The sequence below is a fragment of the Monodelphis domestica genome, chromosome 3, assembly GCF_027887165.1.
Source record: "Monodelphis domestica isolate mMonDom1 chromosome 3, mMonDom1.pri, whole genome shotgun sequence".
Classification (NCBI taxonomy): domain Eukaryota; kingdom Metazoa; phylum Chordata; class Mammalia; order Didelphimorphia; family Didelphidae; genus Monodelphis; species Monodelphis domestica.
Genome location: NC_077229.1, coordinates 501,266,057 through 501,289,725, shown reverse-complemented (window position 1 = coordinate 501,289,725; position 23,669 = coordinate 501,266,057). Strand labels below are relative to the sequence as shown.

Genomic DNA, 23,669 nt, shown 5'->3' with positions numbered 1-23,669 from the left:
ACCCCCTGGTTTCTGTAGCTGCAATCAGTTCCTACCCTCACCCATTTACCTGGCAATTTGGGACCTCTGGAAAGTTAAAAGGGGGTTGAATGTACTCTGGCAGCATGTACTCTGGGGCTCCTCTTTATATGGAAATATTCTAAATATTCTAGAGGCAAACAGCTTTGAAAGACATAAGAATTCTGATCATCACAGTTGATTTTTCTCTTCTCTCCCCACCAAAACCATAATATTCATTCTTTCAAAGAAATCTTTATTCTCTTTGTTACCCTAGAGAATACAAAGTATCTCCTTTCCCTTTGATTTACCTCAGGATTCATCTTCTAGCTGTAATAGGTGAGTTAAAAGAAGGGTTCAAAACTAACTATATAAAATAACAGGTTTATTTAGCTAAAGGGAGAAGGGGAAAAAGGGAATTAGGGGATACCTAACTTCTAACCCAAAACAGAAATTAAAACCCTTATACCTTCTATAATTATTCTAAACTAAATTCTTACAGTAGTAATTAAGGCTAAAGGTTTTGTAGGAACAGGGCCAAAGGGCCAAAGAATCTCACAACCATGAGCCCTCTTTGATTCAAACACTCGTCCCAGTAACAGCTCTGTTGAAATCCACTTGACAGCAGCAGCACCGGCAGCAACAGCAGTCAGGAATAGGCAGAATATCAAGAAAGCCGAAGAAGAGGGAATCATTGGCTCTCTGGGTCCACCCCAGAAATACCAGACAGAAACTCTCTGGGTTCTCCTGACTGCTAGAGAAAAGAAGCAGCCTATTCCTCTTTCCAGAGTCCAACTGTGTCCAGCAACTGCCTGTGTGTTCAGTTCCCCAGCTCTTGAGAGTTCTGTGTGGAATGTTGGTTTGCCAGGATCTCTTGCTGTCAGCTTGCAAAATCCCTTACTACATAGCCCATGTTTGTTTTCCTCAAGCATTTTTAAATTTCATTTCAACGTCTCTACTACTCTCCAATTTTTCCAGCTCTGAGCTTGGTAATCTCTTTTATCTCCATTTTAATCAGACTCTAACTGTATGTTTTTGTGCCACCCTCTATTTGCTGGAAATGAAGAAAGTCAATCAGTTCCTTTTCCTTTTTCCTAGAACATTTTTTTTCTTGAAAGGAAAGGAAAATTACATTTAATTTGTTCCTTTGAGACTTTTCATCTTTTCTGTCAATTCACATTATTATGTTATTCATCAATTTATTTAATAAACACTTTATGATGTAGGATTTGAGTTAAGAATATACAGATCTGGGGAGATATGTAGGTCTGGAAGTCATCTGAATAGAGGTGATAATTGAACTCCTGGAAACTAATGTGATCATCTAAGAGAAAAGACAAAAGGGTCCAATTTAGGAGGTTGGATATGGATGATGATCCTGCACAAGAGCACAAGGAGTGATCAGACATAGAGGAGGAAAGCCAAAAGAGAGCAATGTGATGAAAACTCAAAGAAGAAAGAAAGGTCAAAAGTGTCATGCTACAAAGAGGTCAGGAGTAGTATGGATTGAGTAAAGATGACTGGTTTGGGCCATTAAAAGAGCTTTTCAAGGCAAGTCATCTCCACTAATACCCTGCCTGATCTATGCTATGCCCATGATATGGTGGTGACTCCCAAGTTTCCGAAGGCTATACAAGGAAAGCACGTGCTTTAAACGGGAAAGTTTAATACAGGCTTGGTAACAAATCATTCAAGAGTCATCTCACTACCTTCAGAAAGGGTCATCACCAAAAAACTGACTACCAAGTAGTCAATGTTTTGACTGCAGCTACTCACAAAGGCCATCTATTAAAGCATGGATGCTAGAATAATTGCGGTTTAAATTAAGTTTCACATCTTATAGTAAAATTCACAACCTTTGGCAGGTTCTCCCAAACTGAAACATGTTTGAATACAACTCTGATGACAGGCCATAACCTTTGGCCTGTTTATCCCTCTTCCACTCCTGTAGTGTCAGGGACAGAGTTGTAGAAAAGGGAAACAAGATTAGTAAAGGTCACCTTTTTGGTACTATTTATACTTTTATTTAACTATTGGTATTCTAAATGTGCAAGTTTTCTTCAATGACCAAAGCTACACAAATATAAACTATAAGAGGAACAACATGAACCATGTCCATAGAAGAAATATATGCTGGATGTTAATGTAATTTTTGTAGTGGGCTTAATTTTCAATATATCTTAAAGAGGAGAAGTTAATGAAAGAATAGAAAAGATCACAAAAAAATCAACATCTCAGAAGACATCAGCAACAGAGTGGACAAAAAATAGAGGTAGACAATAATGAAGGACTTAAAGAGAGGATAAACAAACCAATGAGTTTGTCCATCGGCATACTTTTTTTACACTTCAGATGGACAGTGAACTAGGAACAGAATCAAGTGGAGGGGAAAAAATAGATTGGACCTTGGAAATTGAATATCACTTCTAATTACTGATCTGAAGCTGTTTTTTCCCCCACAAAAAGTCCATTTCGTTGTTGTTTTTTTTTTAATTTCCAAATTTTTATGCTTCATTTTATTTAATTCAACAAACATTGATTTGAAGAATCCAGACCAGCATTTCCAGATCTGTTTTCCTCTTTGACATATTCTATGTTCCACCTAATATCCAGTTTTTTATTTATTCACCAATTATATTTTGTACCAAATTTCCACCCAAGTTTCCCTAAGTTATAGGATTGAACTTTCTCCCTCCTCTTCCCTTCTTCCTGGTGCAGGCAGGCAATTCAGTTTGGCTTATACATGAATTATCATGTACCATATATTTCCATGTTGTTCATTTTTGTAAATGTAAATCTTATAAAACCAAAACCCCGAAACATAAACCCAAATAAACAATTGAAAAATCATATGGTTGCATCTGTATTCTGACTTTATCTGGAGGTAAATAGCATTCTTTGGCATAAGCCCCTCAGAATTGTCCTGGATCATTGTATTGCTGAGAGTTGCTAAGTCTATCTCAATTGAGCATTACACAATATTGCTGTTTATTGTATACAGTGTTTTCCTGGTTTGCTTATTTTATTCTGCATCAGTTCATGTAGATCTTTCCACCTATTTCTGAAATCAAACTGTCCATCATACCTTACAGCATAATAGTATTTCATTACCATCAATCAATTTGTTCAGCTATTCCCCAATTGCTGGACACCCACTTAATTTCCAGTTCTTTGCCACCACAAAAAGAGCAGCTATAAATATTTTTATATAAGTAGGTCCTTTCCCCCTTTTCTGTTTTATTTCTCTGGGATACAGACCTAGGAGTGGTATTCCTGAAACAAAGGGTATGCATTGTTTTATAACCCTTTGGGCATAATTCCAAATTGCCTACAGAATGGTTGGATTAGTTCACAGCTATACTAGCAATGCATTAGTGTCCTAATTTTGCCACATCTCCTCTAATATATATCAATTTTCCTTTACTGTCATATTAACCAATTTGATAGGTGTCAGGTGGTACTTCAGAATTGTTTTATTTTGTATTTCTTTAATCGAGGAATTTAGAACATTTTTTCATATGATTATTGATAACTTTGATTTCTTCATCTAAAAACTGCCTATTTTTATCCTTTGACCTTTTTCCATTGGGAAATAACTTGAATTCTTATAAATTTGATTTAATTCTTTATATATTTGAGAAATGAGACCTTTTATCAAAGAAATTTGTTATAAATTTTTTTTTTCCCAGTTTGTTGTTTCCCTTCTAATCTTGGTTATATTCCTTTTGTTTGTATAAAACCTTTTAAATTTGATATAGTCAAAATTATTTCTTTATTTTAGATCATCTTGTAATGATCTATATATTTTTTGGTCATAAATTCTTCCCTTCTCCATAGATCTGAGTGGTAAACTATTCTGTTCCCCTATTTTACTTAGAATATCATCCTTTATGTCTAAATCATATACCCATTTTGACTTTATCTTGGTAGATGGTATGGGATATTGATCTATACCTAATTTTTGCCATGTCATTTTCCAATTTTCCCAGCAATTTTTGTCAAATAGTAAGTTCTTATCCCAAAAGCTTGGATCTTTGAGTTTATCAAACACTAAATTGCTGAGGTCATTTACCCCTAATCTATTCCATCAATCCACCCTTCTATTTCTTAGCCATTACCAGATTGTTTTGATGATTACTGCTTTATCCTACAGTTTAAGATCTGGTACCATCATCCCTCACAATTTTTTTTTCATTAGTTCCCTTGATATTCTCGACCTTTTATTCTTCCAAATTAGTTTTGTTGTTATTTCTTCTAGTTCTATAAAATAGTTTTTTGCTAGTTTAATTGGTATGAGTCTGAATAAGTAAATTAATTTAATATAGAACTGTCATTTTTATTATATTAGCTTGGCCTAACCATGAGCAATTAAGATTTTTCTAGTTGTTTAGATCTAACTTTATTTTTGTGAAAACTATTTTGTAATTATGTTCTTACAATTCCTGTTTGTCTTGACAAATAGATTCCCAGTTGATTTTAAATGGAATTTCTCTTTGTAACTCTTGCTGCTGTATTTTGTTGGAAATATGTAGAAATGCTGACGGTTTGTGTGGGTTTATTTTATATCCTGCAACTTTGCTAAAGTTATTGTATTTCAACTAGTTTTTTTAGTTGATTCTCTAGGATTTTCTAAGTATATCATCATATCATTTGCATAGTGATAGTTCAGTTTCCTCTTTGCCTACTATTAACTACTTAAATTTGTTTTTCTTCTTATTGCTAAATATAACATTTTCGTAGAATTTTAAATAAAAGTGGTGATAATGGGCATCTTGAGCTTATTGGGAAGGCTTCTAACATCCCCAGTGCAAAAGTAACTTACTTATGGTTTTAGATATATATAACTTAAGCAAAGGCCCTTTTTTTCCTATGTTTTCTAGTGTTTTTAATAGGAATGGATGTTGTATTTTGTCAAAGGCTTTTTCTATATCTATTGAGATAATCATGTGATTTCTATTAGTTTAATTATTGATATGGTTGATTATGCTAATAGTTTTCCTAAGATTAAGCCAGCCTTGCATAAATGGTATAAATCCCACTTTGTCATAGTGAATAATGCTTGTGATATATTGCTATAGTCTCTTTATTAGTGTTTTATTTAAGATTTTTGCATCAATATTCATTAAGGAAATTAGTCTGTCATTTTCTCTCTGTGTTTTTGGTCTTCCTGGCTTAGGTTTTAACACCATATTTGTGTCATGAATGAATATGGTAGGACTCCTTCTTTACTTATTTTTCCAAATAGTTTATATAGCATTGGGATTAATTGTTTTTTAAATGTTTGCTAGAGTTCACTTGTCAATCCCTCTGACCCTGGGAATTTTTTCTTAGAGGGTTCATTTCTGGTTAGTTCAATTTTTTTTTCTGAGTTGGGATTATTTAAACATTATATTTCCTCTTTGTTAATCTAGGCAGTTTATGTTTTTGTAAATATTCATCCATTTCACCTAGATTGTGAAATTTGTTGTCATATAATTGGACAAAATAGCTCCTAATGATTTCTTTTATTTCCATCTCATTGGAGGTGAATTCACCGTTTTCATTTTTGATAGTAGTAATTTAATTCCCTTCTCTCTTTTTTAATCAAATTAACCAATATTCTATCTATTTTGTTTGTTTTCATAGAACCAACTCAGTCTTATTTTATTAGCTCAATAGTTTTTTTTTACTTTCAGTTTTATTAATTTATCCTTTGATTTTTAGGATTTTCAATAGTCTTTAATTGGGAATAATTTGTTCGTTTTTTAGTTATGTGCCCAATTCATTGATCAACTTTTTCTCTATTTTTATTGGTATAAGCATTCAGGGATATAAATTTTACCCTAAGTATTGCTTTGGTTATAACTGATAAATTTCGAAGTGTTTGTCTTCTCATTGTCATTCTCTTTAATGACTTCAGTGATTGTTTCTATGATTTACTCCTTGATCCATCCATTTTGAAGAATTAGATTAGTTTCCAATTAATTTTTAATCTCCCTTTTCATGAATACTTTTTGATCATGATTTTTTTTACATTATGACCTGAAAATGTTGCATTTATTATTTTGGGGTTTTTTTATTTGGTTGTGAAATTTTTATGCCTTAGTACATGGTTAATTTTTGTGTCTATTTACCACATGCTACTGAAAAGAAGGCATATTCCTTTTTATCCCATTAAATTTTCTCCAGCTATCTATTCAATCTAACTTTTATAAAATTTTATTCATTCTTTTGCTTCTTTCTTGTTTAATTTTTTGTTAGATTTATCTAGTTCTGATAAGAGAAGGTTGAAGTCCCCCACCAGTATAGTTTTATGATTTATTTTCTCCTTAAACTTCTTTAGTTTCTCCTTTAAAAATCTGGATTCTATACCATTTGGTGCATATATGTTACGTACTGATATTACTTCATGTCTATAATACCTTTTAGCAAGATGTAATTACCTCCCTGATCTCTTTTAATCAAATGTATTTTTATTTTAGATTTGTCTGAGATCATGATCGCCACTCCTGCTTTTTAAAATCTCAGTTGAAGCCTAATAGATTCTACTCCATCCCCTTATCTTTACTCTGTGTGTCTACCTGCCTCAAATGTGTTTCTTGTTAACAACATATTGTACGATTCTGGTTTTTAACCCACTGTGTTATCTGCTTCTCTTTTATGGGTGAGTTCATCATATTTGTATTCACACTGCTTCTGTTTTATGGGTGAGTTCATCCCATTTATATTCACAGTTATGATTACCATATACTTATTCTCCTCCATCTTGTTTTCCCCTTTTAATCCTGTAGTTTCTCCTTTCACACTATCCTTCCAGACAAGTGTTTTGCTTTTAATCACTACCCGCATTCCCCCTCCCCTGTATTATTCTCCTTCCCCCATCATCCTTCTTATACCCTTCCTACTTCTCTATAGTCTTTTAATCATCCCCCTCAACTTCCCCTTCCTTATATTACTCCCCTTCCTGCCACTTCTCTATAAGGTAAGATGGGGATTCTATACCCCAGTGAATCTGGCTGTTCTTTTCTCTCTGAGCTAATTCCAATTAGAATAAAGTCTTAACTATTGCCCTTGACCACCTATATCCTCCCTTCCAATGTAGTAGTTTTTTTTTTCCCCCATGCCTCTTTATATGGTAAATTTGCCCTCTTTTATCTCTCATTTCCTAGTTCTCTCAGTGCAATCGTCTTTTTCACCCCTTGATTTTTTCCCCTTTCATCCTAAATAGCTTACCACCACACCGTCTATGTGTGCTTCTTCTAACTATGATAAAGATAAAGATGTTAAGAGTTATAAACATTATCTTTCCATATAGTAATATAAACAATTCAACCTTTTCGAGTCCCTTAAATTTCTTTCTTATTTACCTATAATTTTGTGCTTCTTTGAATTTCATGTTTGGACATCACATTTTCTGTTTATGTAAAGGGTGAATCCCAAATAATAAAATACCCAAGTCAGCTGCCAAATTTTATGGTGATTTAATTGATATAGTAGAGAAGATTTTAAGAAGAAGGAGGAAAGAAGGGGCTAATACCGGGCAGGAAGATAGGAGATCTAGAAAGTAAGGGTTTGAGTGTGAAGGAGGAAAGAATAAGCTTGATCTCCAAAGAGGCTTAATTAAGATGCCCAAACCTGAAGTCAACTCCAGGGCAAACTCACCATCCAACACTCCAAGATGTCAAGAATGCTTAGCACGCTGCCAGCCAGAGTCGTCTCTCCAGGGAAAAAGAGAGAGGCAGAAACTGACATGCCTTATATGGACATTTTTACATCATTTTTCTGTGTCTCATCTGCATCAATGAGGACTTAGCTTGACTTGGGACAGCCCAAAGGTCTGTCCTTTTTTTGCACATGTCTGTTGAAGGCCATCTTCTCAGATAATTAAATCTTGAGTTTGATGCAGACCTTTCAAAATCTTGTTAAACTGAGTAGGGTGGAGAATGTGGGTTTTCCAAGACCTGATTCTGTTATTCCAAGCATCTCCATTGTTATTGATCAGGAAATAGCTAAATCAGATCTTCTAAAGAATGGTCTGATTAGGGTGGAATAGTTTTAAAATTCACATTTAAGTCTAGTCTTTTCTTCATGAATGCTTGGAAATCTTTTATTTATTAAATGACCATTATTTTCCTCTGATAGAATATAGTCAGTTTTGGTATATAGGTGATTCTTGGTTGAAAACTTAGTTCCCTTGACTTGCAGAATATCATATTCCAAATCCATATTCCTTCAATGCAGAAACTGCCAGATCCTATGTAATCCTGACTGGGGCTCCATGATATTTGAATTATTTCTTTCTGACTATTTGAAATATTTTCTCCTTGGCCTGGGATTGCTTTTTTTTTTAAACCCTTACCTTCTGTCTTAGAACCAGTAGATTCTAAGGCAGAAGACTGGTAAGGGCTAGGCAATGGGGTTTAAGTGACTTGCCCAGGTTCACACAGCTAGGAAGTGTCTGAGGCCATATTTGAACCCAGGACTTCCCATCTCTGGGCCTGACTCTCAATCCACTGAGCCACCCAGCTGCCCACCCTGGGAATTCTTGAACTTGGCCATAGCATTCCTGGTAGTTGTCTTTTAGGGGTTTATTACAGGAGGTGATACATGGTTCCTTTCACTTTCTACTTTGCCTTCTTATTCAATAATGTCAAGGCAGTTTTGTTTGATAATTTTTGTGATATTATGTCTATGATTTTTTTATCATGACTTTCGGGTAGTCCAATAATTCTTGTTTGTCTCTCTTGAATCTATTTTTCAGGTCCATTGTTTTCCTCAATGAAATATTTCATGTTTTCTTCTATTTTTTCATTCTTTTGATTTTGTTTTTATTGTTTCTTGATGTTTCATGAAATCATTTGCTTCTATTTGCCCAATTCTTATTTTTAAAGATGAATTTCTTACATTACCTTTTGATCCTCCTTTTCCATTTGGTCCATTCTGCTTTTCATGGAACTCTTTCTTCATTGGATTTTATGCCGCTTTTTCCATTTGACCAATTTTGAGTTTTAAGCTGTTATTTTCTTTTTGCATTATTTTAATTTCTTTTTGAGCTCTTCTGGTTCCTGAGATGAATTCTCATTTTTTCTTTGAAGTTTTGCATGTGATTTCTTTGTTCTCACTGTTCCCTACTGAATCAATAGCCTTGCTCTTCTTTGTCTCCATAAAAAATTTTCTGTGGTTTGGTGTTTATTTTGCTGTTTGCACATTTTCCCAGCCTGATACAGGTGATACAGTTGTAAGCCAAGGTTGGGGCTAGGGGGTGGGGGGATGCGGGTTTCACATTTTGACTCAAGTGTAAACCTGTAGCTCTAATCCTGCTGCTTGTGTTCTAAAAAGAGGACAATAACAACTGTAGACTCTTCTGTTGATTCCTAAAGCAGTCCCACTAGGAATATACCATCTTTTCTGACTGGGATCCCAGTTCTTAAATTCCTTAAGATTTGAGGTTTTGTTTAAGTAGGACTTTCATGATGTAATATTGTAGTTGTGCAGAAGGAGCACTCAGGTGACCATCCAGATGCCTAGATTCTTGTCTTGTGTCTACCAGTAATCATGTGATCTTTGAACAACTTACATGAACTTCACTAGACCTCAGTTTCCTCATGTGTAAAATGAACTTGTTGAACTAGTTGGTCTCTAAGAGCTCTTTCAGCACTGATGCTTTATAATTCTTTCAACTACAGCAAAAGCTTTGGGAATTTTAATAAAGGGAGGACCAAATTCTTGCAATTAGTAGAGAAAAGTAGTATAAATAGTGGTCAAAGGGAAAAGTTCATGAGGTTTTTACCTAACAAATTACATTCTGATAATCAAAACTTAGAAATGAAAAGTCATCAGAATGCATGCTCTGGAAATGACTGCAGGAAAGGTCAATTTTTTTTTTAATACAACTATTTTTACTTTTTTAGAGTGACAGTAAACTAAAAGTCAGAAAAACTTCAATTGTGAAATTATACCATACTGATCACCTAAGTTCTTACCACTTTGTTTTTTAGCTCATTTGACTTCATTTTTTTAACTCATTTAATTTGAATGTGGGAAATTGGCAGGCAGAGTCAAGATGACCACTTAGACACAGCAAAAGTCCATACCTTTCTGAAAACCCTTCCATACCAATCAAAAACAAAGTGTTTCAAGAAAACAGAAAGCCAAATCTAACAATAGGACAGAGCTGAGGACCCCACCTGCTGGATTCACCTTAAAAGGTACACCAAAAAAAAAAAAAAGCTTGAATTCTTGAACCCTCCAGTTTAAGGGAAAAGAAGAAAGAAGGTCCCAGGACCCCTCCCCCACCTATTAGCTGAGTCTCCAGAGGTCACTGTTATCTCTTTGACCTGGCAAGGGCTCTAGTCTGGAGGGAGTGCCTTACTGACACAACTGTTTCAGGCTCAGGGCATTGAACACAGGTGGCAGAGAGACAGTTGGAGAAGCTCATAGAAAACAGCCTAAGGGCAGCCAGAAAGCTTCATGTTTCCCCACCCCACCCTTTCTTGAGGTTTTGGCCTCAGGGCACATCCAGCTCTGCAGATCAACTGGGACCTGGCTTAATCCTATCAATAGGGCAGATAAGAAGCCTTCTGAGTCCAGGGAAACTCAACCTCCAACACCCCTCCCTCACTCCCTGAGAGCCTTGCTGACTAAGCCCTGAAGGCAAAAGCTGCAACTACTGCACTAACCCTAATCCTAAATACTTTGTCACAGGGCAGGAAAAGCACAGCTCCCTTTAGCCTCCACACCTTCAGTTTCTGCTGCCATCTAGGGAAGATCTGACCTTAGGTCTCATTAATACCATCAGCCTAACCTAGTCAATCAACAGAACAGAGAAGAAGCCCCTTCAGGACAGAATCGCCCAAACCCACAGGTCCAGCAAATAATCAGAGGAGCAATATTACAACCAATGACAGGGGGAAAAGAAGGGGAAAAATATGAGTAAACAACAGAAAAAGGAAAAAGAAATTACAATCGACAGCTTCTATCCAGGTAATGAACAAAGAACAAATGAAACAGGAACACCAAGGAACACCAAGCAAAAACACACAAACTCCAGCAAATTGGTTCCATCTTTGGAAGAACTTAAAACATAATTCAAAAAACAATTAAGGGAGGCTGAAGACAATTGGGAAAAGAACTTAAAAAGCAAAATAAGTCATCTGGAAATAGAGGTACATGAACTAAAACAAGAAAATAGTATCTTGAAAGCCAGAATTGACCAGCTTGAAAACAAGGCAAAGAAGGTGAAAGGTGACCTACAAAGAAAATCAGACCAAAAGGAGGATGACCAAAAATCCAGGGATGAGATTCAGTCTTTAAAAATTAGAATCCAATAACTAGAAGCAAATGATTTCATAAGGCAGCAAGAGTCTATAAAACAAAATCAAAATAATGAAAAAAATTGAGGAAAATATGAATGTAGGAAATTGTTATGTCTCTACTTTTTTTACTTAGATTTTATAAATTATAGGAATTTAGAACCCCTCTTCCAATTATACCTGAAATTTTTACACTCTTATTGCCAATTTTCCATAAAGAATTTTGATCTTCATTTGAGGGCAGGGGGATGTGAGTTTATTTTTCAAAGCCAATGAGATTATAAAACATTTCAATTAAAAGTTTCCCAAGGGCTATCCCAAGAAAACATGACATACATACATAGTTTCATTTAATCTATCCTCACTTTTGTGCTTATTTTCATATTTGGTTTATTTAGCCTCCACATTTAGGAGCAAGAAATACAAAGAGTAATCATTTAATAATCAGTAAGTAATTAGGCAGCCAAATTGATCTTTCTTTTTTTTTAATTTGAATTAATTTATTTAGTCAATTTAGAACATTATTCCTTGGTTACAATAATTAAATTATTTCCCTCCCTCCCCTCCCCTCACCCTTCCCACAGCCAATGCACAATTTCATTGGGTATTACTTGTGTCCTTGATCAGAACCTATTTCAATGATGTTGTTTGCACTAGGATGTTCATTTAGAGTATATATCCTCAACCATATCCCTTCAACCCATGTATTCAAACAGTTGTTTTTCTTCTGTGTTTCTACTCCCCCAGTTTTTCCTCTGAATGTAGATAGTGGTTTTTCTCATAGATTCCTCCAAGTTGTTCAGGATCACTGCATTGCAACTAATGCAGAAGTCCATTACATTCGATTGTACCACAGTGTACCAGTCTATGTGTACAATGTTCTCCTGGTTCTGCTCCTCTCACTGTGCATCAGTTCCTGGAGGTTGTTCCAGTTCACATGAAATTCCTCCACTTTATTATTCCTTTAAGCACAGTAGTATTCCATCACCAACATATACCACAATTTCTTCAGCCATTCCCCAATTGAAGGGCATCCCCTCATTTTCCAATTTTTTGCCACCCCAAAGAGTGCAGCTATGAATATTTTTGTACATGTCTTTTTCTTTATTATCTCTTTGGGGTACAAGTCCAGCAGTACTATGGCTGGGTCAAAGAGGAGACAGTCTTTTATTGCCCTTTGGGCATAGTTCCAACTTGCCCTACAGAATGGTTGGATCAATTCACAACTCCACCAGCAATGAATTAATGTCCCAACTTTGCCACATCCCCTCCAGCATTCATTACTTTCCTTTGCTGTCATGTTAACCAATCTGCTAGGTGTGAAGTGATACCTCAGAGTTGTTTTGATTTGCATCTCTCTGATTATAAGAGATTTAGAACACTTTTTCATGTGCTTATTAATAGTCTTGATTTCTTTAACTGAAAATTACCTATTAATGTCCCTTGTCCATTTATCACAAATTGATCTTTCTAATGAAAGTTCAGATTACATTTCTCTCTCTGCTTAACAACCAACAATGACTTTCCTTTGCCTTCCAAATAAAGTCCAAATGCAGCCTGGCTTTAGTCTCCCTTTTATAAAATTTAAAATTAGTGTGCAATAATAAAAATGTTATATTTTAGGTTTATTATTGATCATTAGAAATCAAGGGTTAAAGAAGATACAAAATAAAGACCATGTGCCCATGGTTCATTAGCCATTTCAAAATCCCCACTCACCACTGTCCCCACACTTGCTGCATATGCAAGAGAGCAATCAGGACTACCCACTCAATATTTATCCCCTGTCAATATTATTGGGTATAGAGACTCTAAATGAACATCCTAGTGCAAACATCAACAACATGGAAATAGATTCTGATCAAGGACACATGTAATACCCAATGGTATTGCATGTCGGCTATGGGAAGAGAGGCAGGAGGGGAGGGAGAAAAAGAATAAGATTCTTGTAACCAAGGAATAATGTTCTAAATTGACTAAATAAAATTTTTAAAAAAGAATCTTCCAGAAGAGGCTAGTAATTAAGGCTCAAAAGGAAAAAAAGAAAAAAAAATATATATATATTTATCCTCTGTCTACAGGAAGTACGTAATGACAAGAAGTCAGTGGGCTCCCAGGAAATGTAGTTCTTTTTTAGGGTAACAGATTTTCAATTATATATTTCCCCCTGATGATCGATTTGGGGGGCTAGTCTCCCCAGTTTGATCATTTAATATAATCAACTTTTAAATTACAGTAATTTGGGGATAAAAGGGAAAAGAACAAAACCAATGATTTCTAGGCACATTGACAAAAAGCCAGTTAGGGGGCAGTCCCCTTTGGCATAGGAGTATACATACAAAACAAATGCATTCAATCCCACACAGTTCAAATCACCACATCCCAAAGTTCATTTTAGAATAATTATACATTCCCCCCTGAAGAGGGTGTTGAAAAACACAGAGATCACTTAGAAATGCATGGCTGAATTATGAGGTATATTAATCAATTGGTAAGGGAAATAAAAATATTTTTAAAAATCCAAATAAAAGAGAAAAGATAACTTCTGGGTGAAATATAGACTATCAAAGTCTTATGTGCAAAAATTATAAATAAAGGAAAATAAATCTATAACAGATCCTTGAATCAGGGCCCAATTAAAGTGATATTTGTCCCACAAGTCTTTGGACAAAATGCAATAATATTCCACTTACCCATTTGCAACCAAGACTATAGGAAGTCGACATATTATAAGAGAGAAAAAAAGGACTAGATTTTTATGTGATAGGGAAGTGTCATTCCCTGGTCTGATTTTTCATCATTCTCAGGGATAGGGGGAGCCAGGATGATAGCCAAACTGAGATACTTGTCTGAGTATTTCACAAAGAGTATGGATACAAGGTGTTCTTTGTCTTAACATATGTCAAGTGACACAATCTCAAGTCTCACACTAGATTCAAGTCCTTTTATATTGACTTAGAAGTTCATCAGACCTACCTTGATTAGTTTGGTCTCTTTGATCTTGTGCTCTATTGGCACTATGCAAGTAGCTTTGTGTTTCTTTGGCACTGTGCAATGTCTCTTTTTGTATTCCCTTCTCCTGGAATCAGACAGAATCATTAAACAAAGTCCCATATTTTTTTTTTAACAATCAATAGCATCATTTTTATAGTCTGAAGCTTTTTGAATATGCATTGACATCAGGGCAAATGTATTTTAAACTTATATTCCTGCAAAATCAAAAAAGTTAAAGAAAATCTCAATACTGGTGACATGTGCTTCAAATACAAAAAGGATAGAAAAAAATTTTTAAACTGAAATAACAAGTTTCACATGTAAGCAAAAACAATAATAATGTTTTTTTTTTTAATAAAAAATATATAGCTTCCAATCATTGATACACCATGTCAGCTAAGGAAAGGTAGATTACAAAGGTTTCTCACCGATAACAATGAGATCCATGTCCTTTTCAAACTTGGCCATGATCCACTAACAGTTTTTTATAAAGAACAGTGGAATAACAAGTAATGCACATGCAAAAAAAGTATCAAAATCCCCCCAAAATAGCCAATTTAATAACAATAGCAAACAAACCCACTACCATATTTTACATGAATCTGCTGTATGACATTTAAAAAAAACCTTAGAAGCCATTGGATACTTGTCACTGTTTTTTCAGGTGTAGCAATGTTTCAACCTTGGTTGAGATTTTTTTTTAAATCTATTACTGCCATCATTACAAAAATGTGGCAGAGGAGTCTAGAAAAAAAACAAACCTCTGTACTGTTGCTTTTGGGTCTAAAAATGTCACCAAGAATCTAGAGCATTCTGGTGAAAGGGTAAAGTGAGCTGAGGAGTTACAAATGAGAGATGCTCCATCTTGCAAACTATCCAGGGGTACCATATCCTGGGATCAACTTCCCAGCCCCTCTGGTGTTAGACTGTTATGTCCCATCTATTCACATTTTTAAAAATGAGGGAGGTGGGGATTATAATTGTACTTCACTTCAGCTACTAAAATGGATCTTTTACCTCCTGTTACAAATACCTCAGAGGTAGGCAAAATGATCAGTCAGTTGTTGAAAAAAAAAATCTAAAAATCATGTCTAAAAACCCCTTAAAGTCAATTTGAGATATTTAGCTCATTAAGTTTTCCAAAGATTGTTTGTTATACAATGTAACCAGTCCATCTGTCATCTATGTGATAATTTACAAAGCCAAAATGGAAGAAAAAGCTGTTTTATTTATGGACTTATTCAATAATATTTGTTCAATATAGTTATAGTGGAAAGGTAACAGAATATAATAGTAGTTAAAACACAGTAGATTAAACTGATTCAGTGTGACAGAATAGTATTGAATACATTAATATATGAACTTAAAACAACAAAATTAAATCTTAAAGCAAAACAATCAGCAAAATACAATAAAACACAGAGACTTTCATAAAACAGTGTAGTCTGAAAAGGCTTAAAATTTTCACCTCCAGTCTTTTTAAAGTTCCTTCCCTGGGATATCCTATAGTGAAGGAGAACATGGGTTTGAGGAATCCCAAACTGGATGAGTCTTAGAGACTGGGCAGGCCCAAGTGGCAAAGTGTTTTAGGGAGATGGATTTCTCCTCTGAATCTCAGGCAAGATAAGTGAAAAGATCAGTGCACTCATGAGTGGTAGAAGCTGTTTGAAATAGAGTACACCATGCTTGTAATTTATTCCCTATTTGGAAGAGTAACTTCCTTCTTCCCTTCCCCCCTGAGGTAAAATGCTAGTTTCCCCAGCCACAGGGAGGGTGTTAGGAGGCTAATCGTTGCCTAAGGAAAATACATCCCAGTTTTTACGAGTTGCCCTGAGAGGTATGCTTCAAGTTTCTGAGTTCCGAAAATATAGGAGCAGCTACCAGCAGGGACAAAGTTGGGGCTGGGGCTAAAGCCATAGCAGGAGCAGGAGCAGGAGCAGGGCTAGGAGCAAGCAGGATAGGCAGCAGCAAGGAATGAGGAACACAAACACAGGCTCAAGCAGATGGGCAAAAGTCCTCAAACTGAAAATAGCCAGGCCCATAGGGAGGGCAACCAGGCAAAAAGTAGGGAAAGAAAAAACCAACAAACAAACCCACAGGAGCAGGGCAGCAGCTCAGGTAGAGAGGGTGGGATGGGTGAAAAGCTTTTGCAGGAGAAATGTTGCTTAAAATTTATGTAGGCTATCTTAAAAAAAAAAATTGACACGTTCTCATCTGACTAATGATTGCCAAAAACTGTAAAAATTAAAATTAAATCTCAAATAGTAAAAATATTATATTTTAATGGATTTATTAATGATCATTAGAATCAAGGAATAAAGAGAATATAAAATAAAGACCATGTGCCATGGCTGATTAACCATTTCAAAATCCCCACTCACCACCATCACTACACTTGCTGCATGCCCAAGAGAATGAGCAGGACCATCCACTCAATATTTATCCCCTGTCTACAGGAAGTACGTAATGACAGGAAGTCAGTGGGCTCCTAGGAAATGTATTTTTTTTTTAGGGTAACAGATTTTCAATTATATACTTTCTAGGCTTATACAATTCAGCAATATTCCCTGAACTCATATGTTTTGGTTTCAGGGTTGCTCATATCATTCCCCTGAGCCTTAAATTTCCTTCTTCCACATCTCTACCTCTTAAAGTCCTACCCATTCTTCCAAGCCCAGCTCAATACCACCTTTTCTATGAAAACCTTTGCTGATTCCCATACTTTAACCAATCATAAAGTCTTAAACTAATCAGTTGTTCCTCTCTTAAGTACTTTTCACACTTCAGGTTATGTTTATTTCTGTATTTATTTTTCTCTCTTACCAAGTCACACTCATTTTCTTCTGGAGCTACTCCTTTTCATTGTTGTACCTTACTCTTTCTCTCTCTTCTCTCAGGGGCTGACACATAGTGGTTTATGCCCAGCGGGTGCTCGAAATATTTTAAAGTCCTTATTTATAACTCTTATTTCACTACCTTATTAGAGACTATAAGTCACTGTGGAAGAAAAAAATCATCTCTGTGTGGTCCACACTGGTGATGACTGTTCCAGGAATAGATGAAATGCCTTCAAAAAGCTTATAGTCAGGAAAGACAAAAACTAACAGACATAGAATAGAAAAGAATTAAATATACAATGCTGATTGTGGTTACAAGTACAATAGTGATTCCAAGAAAGGCAACATCAGTATGGGCCAAGAAAAGTGAAATCCAAGTTAGTCTTTTGAGTGGAACTCTGCTAAATTGCTGGTAAGATTATCAATGAAAGATATTACTTTGTGCTGTTTTTAATAACTTAATGAGATATGTTTTGATATAGTAAAAGTCTAAGAAAGAACTCATAGTCTTATAATTTATCTTCCTCTATCAGGTGTTTTCCCCTTTGTTTATAAAGTGTTAAAATGTTAAGATGCTTCCACTCTGCTGCCTCAGAGTGATTATGCCTACTCCTAACCCATGCTAGTCAGAGGTTTGCTGGCAGGGTGCCCATTCTTACAGGTCCTTCCGAGCCAGGAAGGCTCAGAAAATAAGCTCAGTGATGGCGCAGAATCTAGCAGCTAGCCTAGCTCTTTAGATAGGCTCATCACACATCACACAGAAATCAATTTTTCTGCCACAGTATCTTATAAAAATAGTCTCTTCTTAGGAAGTAAAAATAAGAGAAATAAGAGGTTTGAAATATTTCAAAGGTAACAAATACATGTATGCCTCTCCATTCTTTCCCATTAATGCTAATCTTTCTATCCCAATCTATTTCATAATCCTCGTAGACCTTAAAAATCAGATAAGATACTTTGATGAGATCTTTTAAGAACTCGTGGTACTTAGAGAAGTAATGCCTTGCTTATGAGTCTATTTCTGAGATTCTGGGAGATGTTGAAATACTCAGTCCCCATCACTCACCCTAGCAAAGAGAATCTTTGGGAATCCAGAGCCATTTTTACTTTATGATACCCTCACTTCTAAGTAAAATGCTGAGAATGTGAAGATAAAAGGGATAAGTCCTAAGCTTGTGAAGTTATTGATAGATGGAACTCCCAGGTGAAGAAATTCCCTCTGCAAGAACAGGTCAGCAGTTTCCTTTTAATGTATAGCTGTAGACCATTCAAAGGGGAAATGACTTATCAAAAGTCAAACAGCCAGGATGTGCCAGGGGCTTTAGGTGAGCTCGTCTCTTCCTGACACTACCTCTCTGAGAAGTTGAGACTATAATTAATATCCATTTTTGTTATGCTCAATGTGAGATGTATTCAAGTTTGGGGTTTTTTTTAAATCTTTGATGAAAAGAATAGTTCATGTGTCAAATAACTCCTGTTAGTAGTGTTTAATATTTTCAGATACAAAAGATGGATTTGTACTTCTGTATTTCAAAAGAGCTCATTGCTATTGTTAGAATAAATTTTTGATCAGCCGGTTCAAGGCCATATGGGTAGCATTGGGTTATTGGTACATACAAGACTGTAAACTACCCAGACTTTTATGTCTGAGAACAAGTCTCTGTGTCCAGCCTGCATGTGTATTCTCCTAGGAGATTGTAAAATGTGGGCGTGCTTTCAATTCACTGTGTCTGTGATTTATAAAAGCTCATAGAGCAGCAGTTTATTATGCATGATTTTGTTTTGGGTTTTTTAAATGAAGTGACCCAAACATGTTGAAAGATAAACACATGAAGCCATTTTGATTATACTTTTATTTTTATTAAGAAAAGGATTAAATATTATTGCAGAGTAGCCATCCATACTAAGCATTAGGATATTAAAGCTGAAGTAGTCTGTAAGCCGATAGCCTCCACTTTCCTCTGGGCTTAGGTTTGTTATTAATCAAAATGCTGGATATGTTTAGCACAGCCATGTATAAAACAAACAATTGAAAAAGACAGCTATTTTAATTTGGGAGTTTATATCTTGTACAAGTAGTATAAGAAAATCGTTTTCCTCTTGCGGACCTGGTGTTCGTGTTTCTGAAGTTCACATTTTGCTCAGGAGCCAGGTAAATCCAACAGATGTGAGACGCTATACCATTCTTCAGGGAGGAGGGTAGTGGCTTGTTTTACATTAAACTGGTATACTCAACATTTTTCTAAGCAACACAGTTTGTTCCCTGGTGTAAATTAGTATTACAGTAAAGATTTTTGTGCTTTGGGGGAGACTGGAAGAAATATTTTAAGTACTGGAGAAAGAAAAAATGAGAGAAATAAATTAACTAGGATGTTGTTTGTATCTCTTTAATCCCAAAAGCAACATTAAATTATATGTGGACACTTAGGAAAATAATGATTACAAGGTTTTCCTTATCCTAGGCAAGTACCAAAGAAGGAAAATAAAGCAGCTCTCTGGCATGGCAACTAAAGCATTCTCTAAAGTCGCCACAATCTCGTACTAACATCTTGTTGTAAATGTGAGATTACTACAGAGGAGCCATGGCAGCTAGTTTTACAAAATGTGTTCATTAGAGAACACCCCACCCCAGGCACCTTCATTGCTTTCATGGAAATGATTCTGCTCTAAAGGGGACAGCCTCCCCTAGACTGAATCCAGGAGCATCCTCTGAAACAGGTAAAAGGCCAAAGATCCTGGGGATTGGGAAGGGGTTACCTGGATGGAGACAAGTTCGCAGATAGGAACTGATATTGGTTCACTGGGAAAGACCGACTGAGTCATGGCTGCATTTTTTGTCACAATCCAGGAAGCTCAAGCAATAGTAAGATAGAAGCCCAGGTGGGATAGAAGACTTCCATAAAGTGCTTTCTTGGCTCAAGGCTTTAGGTGTAACCACACCTGAGAAAAAGCAATCTGCATGTACTGAAGGGGACTCGAGGCCAGGCATTGACTTCATTTCTTTTAAGTCTCAGACGTCACCTGCCTAGGTCAGTGAAGAATCTCCATGCTCCTAGCCTAGCTTATCTTGATTTTTGACCAATCTCTTCAACCTTGCCTTTGGCTCAGGCTTCCTGGTTGTGGTGTTCTCTGGGATGCAGGAAAGATTTATCCATGCCAGGGTGTGCCTGACCTTTCTTGAGCCTGCAAGGTCTTTGCACCCATGTCAGGGCTAGAAGGCCAATAATAAAGTACTGGTCAGCCCTGTAACCTGGCAACTTCACACCAAAAGAATGGGACATTTACTGTGGATTTCTGAGGAACTGTTTCATGAAAAGACATGGGCAAAAGTTGCCAGAACAAGCATCATTGGAGGGGACGTACACATCAGTGATCTCGACCAAGAATGAATGAATGAATGAATGAATGAATGAATGAGTGAGTGAGTGAATGAGTGAATGAATGAGTGAGTGAAAAATCATCTAACAATTCTTTACCATACTCAAAACACTGGAAATACAAGTTAAAAAGCAAGAAAGACTCCTTTCAAGAAACCTCCGTTCTAATAAGGGAAAATAGCACATAGGTAGGCTTAGCTGCATGCCAGATAAAAAGATCCTATGGTCCTTAGAGCACAATGACAAAGTAGATGCAAAGATATCTTCTGTGATAGCATTTCCATCAATAAAACCATATCTGTGACATTGAGCCATTTAGCAAGATCATAAACCATTTTCCCATTCTTCAACAGTGTGGCTTCTGAGGAGGTGGGGGCTCCATTCCTTGTACATGAGGTTTCATAGTCCTGACTTCATAAAGGTTTATTGAATTGAATTGAATTACTGAATCTCTACAAGGATTACTTCCTTGGACAATGGCTCTGGCTAAGGGGCCAGAAGCAGAGCTGGTGGTTAGGAACAGGTGGAGAAGGTCTTGAGTCTGAGGATCTCGGGCTCATCTGTCCATCACTGGTGTTAGGTCAACGTTTGCTGGTGGTGGTGGGTAGGGTGTCAAGCAGTAGCTGCCGTGTTCGCAGTGACTTTCAGCAGTGTAGACTTGATGATCTCTTTTCTTTGGTCAAGGAAGGGAATGAGGGATGGGATTGATATATGATGCAGTTAGAAGGCTCCGTCCGAACACTCACAGAGGGAGTAAATGAGCACGTTCATCTCACTCCCAGGTTTGAGAATATGAAGTGAGACCACCTCTATCCCAGTTTCTTATGCAGAAGTACAGGTAAAAATCATCCTTTGGTTCACTAATGAGAACATCTTAAGAATTCTACATTTGGTAAAGTATAGAAATGGAACCCTTGCCTCTCAAGCTTGTTTCAGTGCCTCTGGGTGCAGCATGGTGGTTCACACACGTAAGTGCTGCTCTCTTGAGCACAGGCGTTCTGGCCTGCACTGGGCATCAAGGAAAGGGAGCCAGTTGTTGATGCATGATTAGGATCTTTCCAGCCACCCACCTTACTCCTGCTCCTGCTCCTCCAGAGGAGGACAGTTGGAAAACCCCTCCTGAACTGCTTGGAACCTTGACCCAGTGGGCTCATGAGATTCGAAGGCCTGCCAATCATTTGCAATTGCTACCTTTCCTTGATACACCTGGACTGACCAGGTAGGTGTCTCTATTCTCCGGTATCAATATGATTAGCCCCCCTGGAGTCACCAGCCAGCCAAACTGTTCCAGGGCAGAAACAGAAGGGCCAAAGCACCTGTGCCAGTCGGCAATGGTATCAGCTTATGAGTGGTCTCTGTACTTTCAGCCTGGGTGTGAGAGGGAGACTTGGCCTTTACATGAATGAATGAATGAATGAATGAATGAATGAATGAATGAATGAATAAATGATTTTTATTTTTTTCCTTTTAGTCCTTTGACTTCTTTCCTCATTAGCTCCCAGAGCACTGACACTTCCTAATGGGGCCAAGCTGAGCCCTTGAAGACCTCCCTGCTGCTAAGTATAGCCAGCTTATGAATCCTTCTAACTCAAGCACGTGTTGATTCCTTAAGCCAGTTAGAATTTGATAAAGTAGAAAAATATCAGGATAATTTTATTTGCTTTAATTGATACTAAAGAAGAGGAAATCATCCCAGAAAGCATTGCCAGAACATAAATGAGTCTCATTTTCCATGAGAAAAATCCATTTCCCCTTAAAAGGAAGTCATAATAAAATCAGTGTTGCCCAGTTCTTAACTTTGGGCATCAGTTTTGAATTTTTATACTACATTCCCTACCTCTGACCCAATTAACTATTGAAAGAGAAGACCCTAATGTGGACAGCCTACATGTCCCTGCTTGAAGGCAGCCTTTAAAGAAAGTTCTCAAAACAGGACAGTGGACAGTTTCATTTCCAAGATAGTAAGACTTTGTTTTATTTTGTTTTGTTTTTTCAGCAGGGAAGGTGCCTCAAATGAAAAAATAAGGCAAAGGGGGTCACTGCTAGAAATAAAAACCAGGAGAACAAGCTCCAGACATATTTTTTAAATTTAAATGTTTTCAGAGAAGTCGGTTGCCATGTGGTATAAAGCCCCAGTAAACAATAAGCCCATCTTTGTGTTCTGTGCCAGTATAGTTGCAGTGTGTTATGCCAAGGATAGTGTAGTGTAGAATTTCAGACTTCAATTCTGTCACGCCAAAATCATTGAACCATCTCTCTCTCTCCTTCTCTCTTTCTCTCTCTGTAGGATGTCCCATGTGCTTCAGTTTGAGGATAAAAGCAGAAAGGTGAAAGATGCAAGCATGCAGGATGAAGACACTTTTGAAATCTATGATCCCCGAAATCCAGTGAATAAGAGAAGAAGAGAAGAAAGCAAAAAGATCATGAGGGAGAAAAAAGAAAGAAGATAAAAAGAGAGTAATGCCCACCGAAACTCAATGGAAAAGTGCTGGCAGTCTAGCGTCCTTATAAAAAGCCATTGTTCCTGAAAACATCACTTAAGGGTGTGAAAAGAGTATTTTATGAACCTGTTGTCTGGTTTTGAGACACAATATCTCTTTATTTTCAGTTGCACAATGAAGTAAGTAAATTATTTGGATGATATCAAGTAGTCCAAGGTTTCCATGATGTTTTTTCTAACATGGCATTTTGTATGACTGATTCCGAACTAAAATAGTTTTTATTCCTGTCTGCTTATTAACCACTCGCACGATGTACCAACTGAGCTTTGTCTTTTCAGCCTCAAAAGTTGAAAACCACTTAACAGGCACCCATGGAAATAAAATCCAAATAAAGTCTTCCCAAATGTCTGTGTCTGCATATACTGATTTTTTTGGAGCTAATAAAAGCTAATGAGACGATCGTATGTAATGATATTTGGTTTTAGCTCAGCACATACATGTGGGAGTGATGCTGCACCAATGAGATTCAGTAGCACCATGTCTTAAACCGTAGAAAACAGATGTGCAGTTGGAGAAGGTCAGCACTGGCTGGATGATCAGTTAGTTCCAATTCTGTCAAAACTCCGTTAAAAACTCATTTGAAGTTGGGGTTAAATTCCTTTCACTGTGCAAACTGTACTTGTCTAAAAATCCTTGGAAGTGAGAGAAGAGCAGCATGTTTGGGCTACGGTG

At 36.6% G+C, this 23,669-nt stretch overlaps 1 protein-coding gene across 1 annotated transcript in view; it reads left to right on the top strand.

The window, feature by feature from the left end:
* CWC27 (CWC27 spliceosome associated cyclophilin) overlaps positions 1–23,345 on the top strand; it is a 356,165-nt gene extending 332,820 nt beyond the window's left edge. The window contains exon 14 of the mRNA XM_001366393.4: positions 22,784–23,345. Coding sequence (XP_001366430.1) covers positions 22,784–22,946 — 163 coding nt within the window. The 3' untranslated portion in view covers positions 22,947–23,345. The remainder of the gene's footprint in view (positions 1–22,783) is intronic.
* The last annotated feature ends 324 nt before the right edge of the window (positions 23,346–23,669 follow it).